At 40.1% G+C, this 13,443-nt stretch overlaps 1 protein-coding gene across 3 annotated transcripts in view; it reads right to left on the reverse strand.

Moving 5' to 3' along the window:
- Positions 1–12,626, reverse strand: part of vps50 (VPS50 EARP/GARPII complex subunit) — a 96,876-nt gene extending 84,250 nt beyond the window's left edge. For all 3 annotated transcript variants that reach the window (XM_071499535.1, XM_071499534.1, XM_071499536.1), the window contains exons 1-4: positions 12,470–12,626; positions 11,906–11,974; positions 2,670–2,792; positions 1,645–1,716 (exon numbers count right to left, since the gene is read on the reverse strand). In XM_071499535.1, the coding sequence (XP_071355636.1) occupies positions 1,645–1,716; positions 2,670–2,792; positions 11,906–11,974; positions 12,470–12,502 (297 nt within the window). In that variant the 5' untranslated portion in view covers positions 12,503–12,626. The remainder of the gene's footprint in view (positions 1–1,644; positions 1,717–2,669; positions 2,793–11,905; positions 11,975–12,469) is intronic.
- Positions 12,627–13,443: the final 817 nt, after the last annotated feature.

A 13,443-nucleotide genomic window follows, 5' to 3' on the forward strand; every position in this document is an offset into this window, starting at 1 on the left:
ATTAAATACCCATCTACTGAGTCTTGAAGGGATGGGAGCAAGAGTTTTTAACAGCATAAAAAAAGCCATATTCATAAATGGTTGCAGGTGTAATCCTCTGGTAATTATTCTGAAGATGTCCAAGAGATTGATGTTGTTTGTGTAATGTAATTGTGTATACTGTATATATTGTGTGTAGATAAACTCATACAAAGTGTACTGTATATGCATGTATGTAATCATCTCTTCTGTTGTTGATGATTTCCTCCTTTATTTTGATTCATTTTTTTTATCTGTTGTCTCTGTTTTTTAACTCTTGTGGATGTATAGTGAAGATATTTTACAAAAGCCTGAGGGTGATGAGGTAGGCAAACAGGTGGAATGTTTGCTCATATAGACTCAGAATTGCAGGTTTACATTGATACGCGTGCTGAGAAACATAGCTGTGGATTTTCTGCCTGACAGCACACTCAACCAATTACCATGGCTATTCCCATGAGGTGCCTGCAGGCTCGCAGCCAAAGAGAGAGGAAGAGAGAGATGGAGAGAGGGTATGTGTGAGAGTACATTTGCGTACTCTGAGGCTTCGTTAACTTGTGGGTCTCACCATGCCACAGGCCACACAGTCTGGAACATCCTCTCAAGTCAGCAGACAGCTCTGTGGGAAACTGCCAAACATGTCAAAAGAAGGGATGTAGAGGAAGAGCAGAGTGTATAAAAAAAAGGGATAAAAGGAGGCGTGGAGGGAATAGATGTGGCAAAGGGCTGGGGGAGTGATGGAGACAAACAGGTGTGTGAGAGTACAGAGGCTTGTCAGGAAGAAGGGTAAGTGGGCGAAATCTGCTGTGGACTGTGGGGACTGAGGGAGCAAAGGGGAAAAGAGCTGGTTTTTCTCCCACGTGCCTCTAAAAATAGAATTTGTTGACAGGCCGGCTCCCCAGTCTGCAAAAGCGAGCACCTGAGTGACCTCAGAAAGACGGATAACTATGGAAATGGTACTGCTGTGGCCACAGGAGGAAAACACAGTCAGTGACGTCACAAGAATCTGCTATCAGCACAAACTCTGAGTCACCTAATTGCAAGTCAACCCAAAAAAATCTGTTTGTCCACAGTGTAAGCCAGTGTGTTAGATTTTAAGCAGTTCTTCATTTTCATTTTCTAATAAAGCTCCTAAATGGACTTCGAGGTGACATTGTTTCATCACCTGCGATCAAGAAAAAACTTGGGACGTCTCGTTTTTTGCTTTGAGTCCACTCTGATGCCAGTAAAACGACTTCTTTTAAAATGAGCAACTAGCAGGAAAATGTAAGAGAATGTATTTTGGAATCGTGAGTCTAACTTTCAAAATTACATGGCTAGCTGAAAATGCTTAAGAAAGAAATCAATCAGTGAACAATATCAAAATTGATGATCATATTCATATCCATTTCCTAGCTTTACAGGCACTTTTAACTGTATTCTGTGTACTTCATCAGCAGATAGACACAGATCTGTGTGCATGTACAAAAGCTCTTGAAAAAGTATACACATATATACACTTCTTTTGACTTGTTGATTTTTACATACATGTGTCAGAAATGACCATGAAATACACTGGCCAAGTCGCTCCACTGATACCAGTGTGATTGTGTTTGTGTGTGTGTGTGTGTGTGTGTTTATACATACTGCTGATTGTTGTCTCTTCAGCTTGTCTCTATATTCTTCCAGCTCCTGCAGATTCAGTTCAGGTGGGAGTTTCTATAATCAAACACATATAGAAACACACAACCTTATTGTATGTTTACAATACTTCCTCCTACACAGGTGAAAGCACCTGGGACTTCTGCAAGCACATACACACAACACATACACAGTTTGTAAGACAGTGTTACTTCTATGAAGCTGCATGCTGCAGCTGTCTACCATTCAGCGTAGTAAAAATCCTTGCCAAGTGTGTCAGAAAGAAAACATATTCAAAGAAGAACTACAGCACTATCCAAGTTCTGGCGCCCAGGGCCACAGCATGGATTTCATTTATCTTAAGAGGGCTAATCTTTATTCCTGAGCATCTTAATGTTTCAAAGATATCTCACTAGACATTTCAAAGAGCGAGCTTAAGCTGGTTTCACTGGTGTGACTAAAGATAGCTCTTCCTCCATTTGAAAAAAAAAACAAAAAGATTTTGCTCAATAAATACACTTTGCCAGATCATAAGTTAGATTAGGCGAGAAGGTAGAGATTGTAAACAGCAAACAAACTCTGCCAGGAAAAGAAGATATTACAAATCCATGGCCCAAAGGATGATAGGTAATTACTTTCCCCTTGACTGAGAGTCTCATTTCAGATGGTGTAGCAATACCAAGATAAATCTAATGAGATTTCACACCCTTCTTCTGTTGAGCAGATGCAATCCATCAATCCGGATGTCAATGGTGTGCATGCAGCTGAGCAGAAGTGTAAGAGACAGCCGCTCAGGTGAGACAGAGCTTTAACTCTGCCAATCAGATGAGGTTCAAAGCACGGGGAACCAGATTTATTCACATTAGAAATTCAATTTTGCTGTTATCAGAATTACTGAAATGTGGTGGGTTTATTTCTCTGAGAGGGCGTGTGAACTTTGGAGAGAGCCTGTTGTCATCATTTTACAGGTGAGTGGTGCTCATTCAGTCAATAACATAAGCACTTGTTCATTCATACAGTGAGTGCCTGACCTCCAGTTCATGCTGCACCATGTCGAAGGAGTCATTAGAGAAGTAGACTTCCTCGATGCTATCGATGATCTCCTGCTCCGCCTGGGGGTCAATGGGCTGCTCCCTCAGCTCCCGCAACTCCTCCTGATCCGACACGAGAGAGAGAGAGAGAGAGAGCAAAAAAAGGAGAAAGAAAGAATTTAAAAAATAAGCACTTTGGAAAGTTCCAGACACACTGAAGCACAAACAGAAAATGTCCAAAACAGAAAATTACATCATTTCCCAGCTAATGGAAACAACAAACAAAACTCTAATGAAACCTCAAGAAAAATACATCAAAGCAGAGAAACAGACAAATAGGATGAAGTCGAAAAAAAGGAGGGAAAATGCAAGAGGAAAGAACATCTAACGAGGAGAATAAGATAAGAGGAACAAGAGGTACACAGGAGTTTAAGGGCACGGTCAAGGGTGAAGGACAAAGTGAGGAGAGGACAGAATAAATTAGATGAGAACAAATGAACCAAGGGGTTTGGGAGAAGATTGCAGCTTGTTTCGTTGGACAGCTATCACAGGGGATAGCAGGCATCCTTCACAGGAAAGAAAAGTAGAAACGAATGACCCAAAAAATTCAACAGAGATTCCCCCTCAAAGCTTCTCTGAGAAACATTAGAGCCTTATTGATTAACATGCTGTGCATCCATCCAGGCTTATTTCTGCAGTAAGTCTTTTAGATGAAGGGTTTTAAACCCACATCCCCTCCTGATCGCCTTAAAGTGTGGAGATTCACAAGTGAAGAACAAAGTGGTGCCTGTTATCACAGCCCGGCTCAAAGATTGTGACAAGAATGGGAGACAACACGAGTAAAAAAAAAAAAAAAAAAGTATTCATTTATTTACACAAAAAAACACAGGTCGACCAATGTAACAAAAAATGTCAATATAACAAAAGCAAAGCTGCAGATGTCATTGGGTCTGCCAGGGAAAGCAAAGCTTCCCCAGAGAGAGCGAGGCTGCAGAAAGAGGGACATTTTACAGAGCAGAGCACAGCGGGCCCAGGTGCAGCTCATACAGCTGCTGACCCTCCATTCAGCACCTTGAAAACACAACGAAGAGCTGAACAGGGACCTAGGTGCCCAGGTGGAGGGGTCTTCACGCCGTGTTAGCAGTATACAACAAGGAAAAGCTGCTGAACACTAAGTTTAAGTAAACCAAATCACTCCTATTTACTATACTGTATCGGGTACTGCATTTACCCTCCACCATTTTATTTGAGTGTGAAATTGAACAGTGTAACAAAATAGTAGTGTCCATAGTATGTACACTTTTTTCTGTTAAAGGGGCTATTTGTATGTTTGCTCTGTTGTGTCTTGCTGGGAACCTGTGGTCGTGACTGTCGCTTGACAACAGCTTCGGCCATCGTTGTCTTTATGATACAAGAGGTTATAATAGGTCTTCTGAGAAACTCTACATCTTCAGGGCAAACTGGAGGCTACAGTGAGTCGCTATCAGAAAGTGACAAGACAGGCCGGGGCTAGCTGGTTAGCGTGCTAAGTTCAGCAGAAGAAAAGAAATGATAAAAACAAGAGTTAACATTGGCATTGCTTTCCACCTCTGGAGACAGCTCTGGACGAATGAAGGAATGAAGTCTGATGCTGAACTCACAATGTTTGTTCTAGTCTGGTAAGTTAATGTTCACATCGGCTATGTAGTATATAGCAAAACTTTGAAACAGCTCCTTTAACAGACTCACAAGGCAATACGTTATATTTTTCTAAAGGTAAAAATTACCATTGTATGACTCTACACCTGTCAGTGATGTCGCAAAATGATCATGATTCATTAATGTCTGTAATCTCAATTTACAGCTCTCTATAGAGGCCACAGCCATGCTAGCAAATGCTAACATCAGCTAGCTAACATGCTCACAATGACAATATTAACATGCTGATACTCAGCAGGTATGACCATGTTTACCCTGTTCAGTATCCTAGTCTAGCACACTAGCACGCTAACATTTCCTAATTAGCACTAAACAGAAAGTACAGCTGAAGCTGATGGGAATGTCATCATGTTATTGAGACATTTCTCTCAACTCACCACAAATGTCAACGTCATGGTGGCGCTAGAGAAAAAGTCAGGGGATCACTGGAGTCATTAAGATTCATCGTTGTCGAATCATGACTGTCTGTACATGCTTTCATGGCGATCCATCCACTTGTTTCTGAGATATTTTAGTCTGTACCAAAGAGGTGGACCAACCTTATGCCACCTCATGCCATCCCTGGACCCACATCATGTAATTGAGACTAACTTCAATCTAACTTCAGAACCTAAAAATCTTTAACATAGCTAAATACTACATTATATTACAATATTACATCCTACATAAAGACAGCATCTCATGCTAGGTGGCTTTACTTTATGCTCTGAGTGAGAAATCCCTTATTAAAGTTAATGCTGAGTCAAACTTCTTGCTTGTGTGGGATCGATACATTGAGGCATCTGCACATTAAAGCATAATGGCACTAAAAATAGACAAGAGGGCTTGGGAAGCAGGTGAACCAGGACAGATGTGGAATTATGCGATAAATACAATCTATACACTCCTATATGCATCCATTCTATTAAACAAACACAGGGATCTCAACACATAAGCTCATATAGACCTTATGCAATAGCAAACACTGATCGAAAAACCCTTTAACACCTGCTTTGGCACAAATATTCTCCCAGCCACTATCAGCAGGGCCATGAAGCATGGCACCAGTGTAAGTGCATCTGCTTCTGTGGGGGAAAGTGGGTCTTACTTGGTGACATTTATATGAGGCAGCACTGCTGTGAGTAATTTTTATGTCTGCAGTAAAATCTAACTTCATTTAATTCAATTACACAAACAGAATCCCCTTTTAAACCACATGTAAAATTTATACACAGCAATCGGGGGGGGGGGGGGGTGGAAAATAAAGCATTAAAATGTATTTAAATATGTGTGTTTCCATGTTAGAACCAGGTGAAGGAGTGAGCAGGAGCCCTGGGGGAAATGTGTGGGTGAGTGTGTGAGATCAGAAAGGAGGGGTAGAGGTAGGAGGAAGGAAATCACGCTCTGCCATCAAAGGGGTGGGTGGGAGATCAGCTCAAATGAGAAGAAAAGCGAAAAGGGGAGGGGGGGGCGGATGACTCACTGCTAGTGAAAGTTAGAGCAGAAAAAAAAGACAGAGGAATGAGCAAAACAAAAGATGGTGATGTTTCTCCTGTGAAGGTCCTCCTGTATTGTTGGAGCAATTCACCTCCCCGGTGTCAGTCTCTCACTCTCTCCCCTCCCTCTGTCTCAGTCTCCCACCTGTAGTGACGTGCAAAACTCTAAACTTTTTAAAGTGAATGACTCATTGAGGGGCTACCTCGGGTTAAATAATTCCCTGCGCACCCTGCCGCTGCACAGGCACAAAATAAAACATATGCCCCTGTGCCCCACATGTGAAACCCAACATCAGCTGCTCTGGGGCTTTGATCAAATTTCACTTTGAAGGATGAGAGACAAACAAACTACCCATCATCCTCTTCCACAAATTAATGAAGTTCTCATCCCATTGCGGAAGTTGAAAATCTATTTGCATCCAAAGTGTGGGATGTTTAACAAGCCTTATCAAAGAATCAAAGCACATATTCGTCTGGAGTGCTCATTGAACGTGGAAAATCAAGAGTGGGACAAAAAGGTTCTTGACAACATGGGACTCTGATAAAACAAAAGACTGAATAAACAAAACGAGGTTCATGGAAAATCCTGCGAGACAGAGGGAGAGACAGACGACGGGCTGTGGAGAGTGAGACGAGGGCCAATTATTTCCACTATGCAATCATTCATTAGATGAACAAATCAAAACCTCCTCACTGTAATCAGTGTTGAATATGTATGGGAGCCGAACTGGGTGTATATCCTCGTCTGCTCCTAAACAAGGGTTTAACACAGTTGTCTTCTGGGACATCAGGACAAAATGACAGCCGACAGCAATATCCAGGCTTCAACGCTGCTGTCAGCTGCCAGGTTAACAGATAACAACAATGAATTTTCACTTGGAAGGATGTGATTATTATACCTTTCTTTCAGCTCTGTTTTTTACTGGGACAAATTCAAGGGTGTTCTGCATCTCTGTTGTCATGCAGTTGTTTTGTTATGTGAGTGTGTAACCAGGCCTTTGGATGCATAATTAGACAACAGCTTATCTCAGAAACAAACCTGATTAGACTAACTAAAGCCATGACACATGTGAACTGTCAAACCCCTTGAGAACCAACGCCAGGTTATCAAACAAGCCCTCCTTCCAGCTTTAGCCCCAGTTCCTATCTTCAGATACATTTTTCTTGGAGGCGCTCAGCCAATCACAGGAGTCCTTACATTTTTAGGAAATAACGCAATATTGAGCAAGCAATGCACTCAGACTGTAAAATGAATGTACTTCCACCTTAAGTAAAAAATGTGTGATGAATAAAGTGAGGGTGACCCCTGCTGCTGGGAACTGGTAACTGCACCAACCTGCAGCACTAAAAGCAGGGTTTTGAGAAAACTGTTGTTTGCCTCAAGAAAAATGAGCCTCCAGGAAGAGCTTACTGTTCCCCACATATCCTAACAGCCTCAAATTATATAAAAAACTTCTTTAATATTTCTCAGCATCACACACATATTATGCACCTGTTGGTTTAGAAGATGAAATGTCAGAAATTAGCCCAAAGATTTTAAATTTACAATAATGTATGGCAAAGAAAAGAGGTAAATCCTCACATTTAAGAAGCCAGAACCAAATGATGTTTGATGTTTTCTTTGAAAAACGACTGAAACGATAATGAATTATATAAATAGTTCTACAATATTTGTCTATCAATCACCTAATTCAACTAATCATTTCACCTCTACCTATAAAATATAAATAAAACAATATTTTTGTGGCTGCATTGGAAAACTTTTGTTGACTCAAGAATTGCTTTACCTCACAATATGAGATTGCAATGATCTGAACCATCAGAGGCTCCACGGGGGTGGAGAGATTCAGAGACACCTACACAAAAAAATTCCTTAAAAAAAAAAAAATTGACTTGCGGAGGGACAACAGTTTTGAACAGAGAGGAAGAGGAAAAAGGTTTGTTGGTTTGTTTATTTTTAGTGTGAACCCACAAAGTAGCTTATACCTTTTCAGGAACCCAGAGAGATTAACAAAAGGAGCAATAACATCAAAGTGGTCAGAAAGAGCTCAAAGCCATTTGAAGACATTTATAAGGTTAATTTTTTTTTAAAAAGTGCCAATGCTGTGATTTATTAAAAGGTTTTGGCACGAATTAGCTTCCGTTTGACGCATGAGACCTAACAATTTCTTACCATTTCTTACCCAAGGCTTGAATGCAATGAACCCACTTTCTTTTCAGACACAGTTTTTTCACAGTCTTGGAGATAATATCACATTGTAATCTTGAATAAGGTCAACCTTTTATTAAATTCAGGTCCCTGGCTCATTGTCCAGATTTACATGTAAATGTGTGGAGGGCATCAAGTACACAGCAGCAGGTGAACGAGGGGATCAGAATTTCTTTGAAAGAATAATTTCCCCTGAGGGTAAACTGTTACTAAAGCCAAGAAGCTGACCTCTTTATGCACACATAACTAGCCTGACATCTGTGAAAGCAACCAAATCAAATGTTCCACCTCAGCATCAACACTGCATTCAACAAACAGTTTTACACATTTTGCACCACTCATCGAAAAGTTCATTAATCTGTAATTACCCAAACAGGCAGATCTGTTGGGGAAATTGCCTGTCAAAGATTTGATGGTTGTCTCAACAAAACAAAGCAACCTACACTGCCTGAAAAGCTGCAAAGCATCATCTGTTACAGCAAAACAAGTGACGTAACCAATTAGTCAACAATTGTTTGATTGTTTAAATCAGTTTTCGAGCAAGAGAGCCAGAAATTCAATGGCTCCGTCCCCTAAACTGTGAATATCTGCGTCTCTACATTGTCTTATATGAGAGTAAACTGAATATTTCCAGGTTCTGGGTAGTTTGTCTGCCAAGACATTTTACAGATGTCACATTGGGCACTGGGAACATGATTCTTTTAGACATTATATAGATCAAACAATCTATCTATAAATTGAAAAAAATAATCAATTGATTAATCAATAATGAAAAAATCATTAGTTGTAGCACAGAAGCTATTTTGTTTCCTTATCAGCCAAACACTATCAAACCCTCCAGTCATGTCCAAATAATGACACAACAGTATCATTTTTCAATCATTCCCCGCATCAGTCCTCCCCTATAGAGTCAGCCAGATGTTGCTTTCAGAGCCTGGAAGATGATAAATGATGTGAGTCACAGCGACAATGGTTGGAAACATAAATGGTTCCAAGCAGTAAGTATCATACTAAGTATCATAATAGTACATGCACACAGTCAAGCACCTTGGTCTCTCTCTCCAACGCAAAGCATCATGTTTCCCACAGAGGCAGTGTTCATGGCTTATTGAGAGCACTATATACACAGTGGCAAGAAAAGGTAAGAACCCTTTGGATTTACCTTGCTGTTTTTTGGGGGGGTTTTTGCAATAATTGGTCATAAAATGTGATCTGATCTTCATCTAAGTCAGAAGTATAGACAAACACATTGTACTTAAGATAACACATAAATAACTGTAATATTTCATGTCTTTGTTGAACACATCCACTTAACATTCACAGTGCTGGTGGAAAAAGACCCTTGGATTTAATAACTGGTTGAACCTCCTTTGGCACCTATGACCTCAAACAAACTTTTCAAGTAGCTGGTGATCAGACCTGCAAAGTTCAAGACGAATTTTAGACATTATTCCTTCTGTTTGAGCTCAGCCCTATTCTTAGGATGTCTGGTGTGAGCAGCTCTCTAAAAGGTCATTTCACAGCATCTCTACTGGATTAAGGTCTGGGCTCTGACTGCACCACTCCAACAGGTGGATTTTCTTTGTTTGAAGTCATTCTGTAGAAGATGTACTTTGACGTTTAGCGTCATTGTCCTGCTGCATCATCCAGCTCCTACTGAGCTTCAGCAGGTGGACAGCCATCCTGACATTGTCCTGTAAGATTTACATACTTTTTCCAGCCTACACTGAGAATGTTGTGTTCAATATTGACATGAACAATACAATGATTTGTGTGTTATTAGTTAAAATAGATTGTGTTTGGCTATAATTGTAACTTAGATGAAGATCTGACCATATTTTGGGACAAATGTATACATAAATGAAGATAATTCCAAAGGGTTTGCTTGCTTTTTCTTGCCACTCTATATAAAGCCAGGGCTGTGTGGGTCCTATCTCATTTTCCTGAAAGCTGAAAAGCCCAGCGGCAAAGTAAATAAAGTCAAAGCAAAACATCATCAAATAATAAGCCCTGTGTTTTGGCTGAACACACGATAGGCAGGTGTTTGCAGTGCACACAGGAGAGTGAATACATGGGTCATTTAGAGCAGTAGGTGTAAGTGCGTATAACTCTCACATCGACAGAGTTAGATAAACCAAGATAAACCAAGCAGACATGATAAGATGCGTATTCATTCTTGTGGGCCATGAACAAAGGTGAATATTTCAGGCCTAAAACACAAAAGGGTGTTTGATTACTACATATCCAGTTTGGCCACATCAACCGATACCAATCCCAAAGCCAGGGACATGCATCAAATGAAAAGAAACAAATCTTTCCCAAGGCACTCCCATCTGCTTTCGTTCAGGCTCTAATTACACTTGGAGGGTAAATGACTGCTTATCTTATCTGAGCTTCATCTGTGTCTTTGAGCGGTATTCTGCAACAACAGGTCTAGCAACAGCAATGCAATATTGTCTACAATGGATCTCACCAATAAGATGATTACAATCACCTCAAATTGTTATTATGTATTATCATTGTTACCGCTCATGTTCACTGTGAGAATAACACCAAGCTCCAGCCCTATTTTTGACAGAAAAAAATAATGTTATGGATGAGCTTTTCAAAAGAGACAGCCTTGTTCTTATCACACACTGCTCTGTCTTTTTATTTTCTCATGACAACAGTACTGTTGAAAAATAACAGATCGAAAGATATTATTCAAAATTCTCTCAGCAGCGTCTTTTGCAACTCCTGTAGATGAACTGAGAGAAAGGCACTTCCTTTTGAGTCTTATCTTTTGCGGTATTTTTAAACCTGGCCAGCACCCATTCTGATGGTAAATCATCAAAACATGCCATGAAGTAAATTCCGCTCACATATAAGTGTTCAGGCCAAACTATGGTGACAATCAAAACAACATGGTGTTCGGAAAGAGAGAAATTAAACATCTGAGTAAATCAACCAGGATGATATCACCCTGCACTATAAGTAAACATAACTAGTCACCTTCCAAATTCTACTCAGCCACATTAAAAGAAGGTCGTCACTATGGAACAAAGTCAAATCAATGCCAACAGCCAGCAGTGCAATGAGGTATAAGCAGGTAAGTGACTATAAATTATATAGACCCACTCTGCTGCTTAGCTCTGCCCGCTCTGGACAAATTGAATTTGTACAAGTGGATAATGACAAATTCTTCCAGTGACTAAGCATGACTGATTAGGTTTCCATGCCAAAATGTTAAAGTACTATTACAGCAGACCATTTTTCACACTGTTGGTGTTAGGACTGATGTGAGGTGTGTCCTTAAGTGATATAAATGGGAGCCTCCGGTCTCTGCACACCACTGTCTAGGAAAACCGGTAGGTGTGATGGAACTAATGCAATTTGCAGGAAGTACTTCAAAATATAATTCAATGCATGGTAGACAAAGCCCTGACACAAAATTTATACCAAGCGTCTGGGTCAATTGTAAAACAATGTTGTGACACAACTGCCTCTGAGTTTGATTGGACTTTATTGGTCTTCTTGAAATTATATCTACTGTGAAGTTGGCCAAAACAGTTACTTCATACACAACAAAAAATGCAGTGCGTATTGATCGATCATTTATGAATGTGCAGATTTTGTTGGCTTTCACTGTGTATTGAGAAGAATGACGGAACAACAGTTTAACTGTTACAGGAAGCAATCGGCTACCCTACAATAAAAACGAGTTAATATAAGACTGGTAGCAAACTACTTTTAACTACATTGAGGAAATCATTAGCAGTGGTCTAATACAGTCAAGTCAAGACTATGCAGTAAACATGCAACAGACCTCAAAGGGAAAATGACAGCCACACTTTCAGCCTTGTCATGTAGTTTACCTTGCTCGGGATCCTCAGGTTTTCCACAGGACTGAGGTCTGCCATGCTCTCCTGGGGACTTTTCAGGCCCTGTCAAAATCAGACTCACTGTTACACTTCAAAAAGCCCCAAAAAGTCAAATGACGTTAACGTGTTTTTCGGTTACAACCCGTTTCCCCCCGTCACATAGCTCGCTATTCATCAGTACACTACTGCATACAGCAAAAAGTGGAAGCGGCAGGGAGATTTCTGAAAGCGATACGCTTCTGTTGTCTAACATTACTGCTATGCAAACTGAGAACTTCCCTAACCGCCCAGTTTCCACTGGTGTGCCTCGTTGTTGTGCTTGTCTAATGGTAAACTATCACAACTAGCACATGGGTATTATTGCCCATAGGCACGTATTTTCTTTATGTGTAAGAAATCGGTCGCAGCTGTTACTCTGGTTTGAACGGGCACTTCAATGAGCCACAGGACGAGCTGTCAAATTAGCCAGTTAGCTAAGCTAGCTGTTATGCTAGCTGCCTGCAGCTGTCAAAAAACAAACGGCCAACAGCTCAGCTTGTGTGGACCTGCTCAGCTCACCTGCCGGGCCATGAGAGACTTGATCTTTTGCATCGTAAATCCAACTTGTGTCAGCGGATAAATAAATGAACAAAGTCACAGTTTAGCTTTGTTGTTAACGATGTGCCTCCATCACTACGAGAGGGAAGCCATAGTTGACCGTCACGTGACTGTTACGGCAGGGACAGGAAAAAAAAAAAAAATTCCAAAGCATCCTGGGAAATGTAGTATTTGTTTTTATTAATGGGCCTGCTCCTGCTCTTAGATGGAAATACTGAAAATGTTTGCACTGAATTGAAAGTATACGTTGGTCTCAATAAAAGATGAGAAGAAAAATATATTTAAAAGTGGTGTGAAGCATTAACGCTGTGATACATGTGCTATAATACACCACTGGATGGTGGTAATTTCACATCACAGAATAGAAATGGAATAGATTTTCATTCATTGCTGAAAAATGTTATTCCACCTCTCTGTTCCATCAGGTGTGACATTTTGAAATACTAAATGAATGATGTCTTACTTCCTCTCAGGGCCCTGGTATTGTTCATGCTGGCTCATTGGCCCACTGTCGTGACTTACTGGGGCACGAGAATAGAACAAACACATTGTTAATGTCATTGTTAACACTTGTGCTTTTCCTGCCAAGTCAAACTGTGTCATAAAGGCTTTTGGCAGGTATCACTGGTTATGGTGAGGTTATCTTCATTTATTTAATTACATAGATTAAATTTCCCCACATTTCATAAAGTAATTCGAATTTACCTCATCTCTACCAGCCACAGCAGTAAAACACTTATTACTTAATGAATCAATAATAATAATCAAATAATACAATGTACTATATGTAATACTAAAACACTAATAATATAACACTGACAGGAGCAATTTTTCTGCATACTTAAAGTTTTGACACTGAAAGTATACTTTGCTGATAATTCTGTTGTAGATTTTTAATGTACATTTTTTTAGTTTTGATTGTTTTTTTACATTGT

Source organism: Trachinotus anak, unplaced genomic scaffold (genome assembly GCF_046630095.1).
Source record: "Trachinotus anak isolate AG129_WGS33_773 ecotype Australia unplaced genomic scaffold, CSIRO_AGI_Tana_v1 ptg000016l, whole genome shotgun sequence".
Taxonomy (NCBI): domain Eukaryota; kingdom Metazoa; phylum Chordata; class Actinopteri; order Carangiformes; family Carangidae; genus Trachinotus; species Trachinotus anak.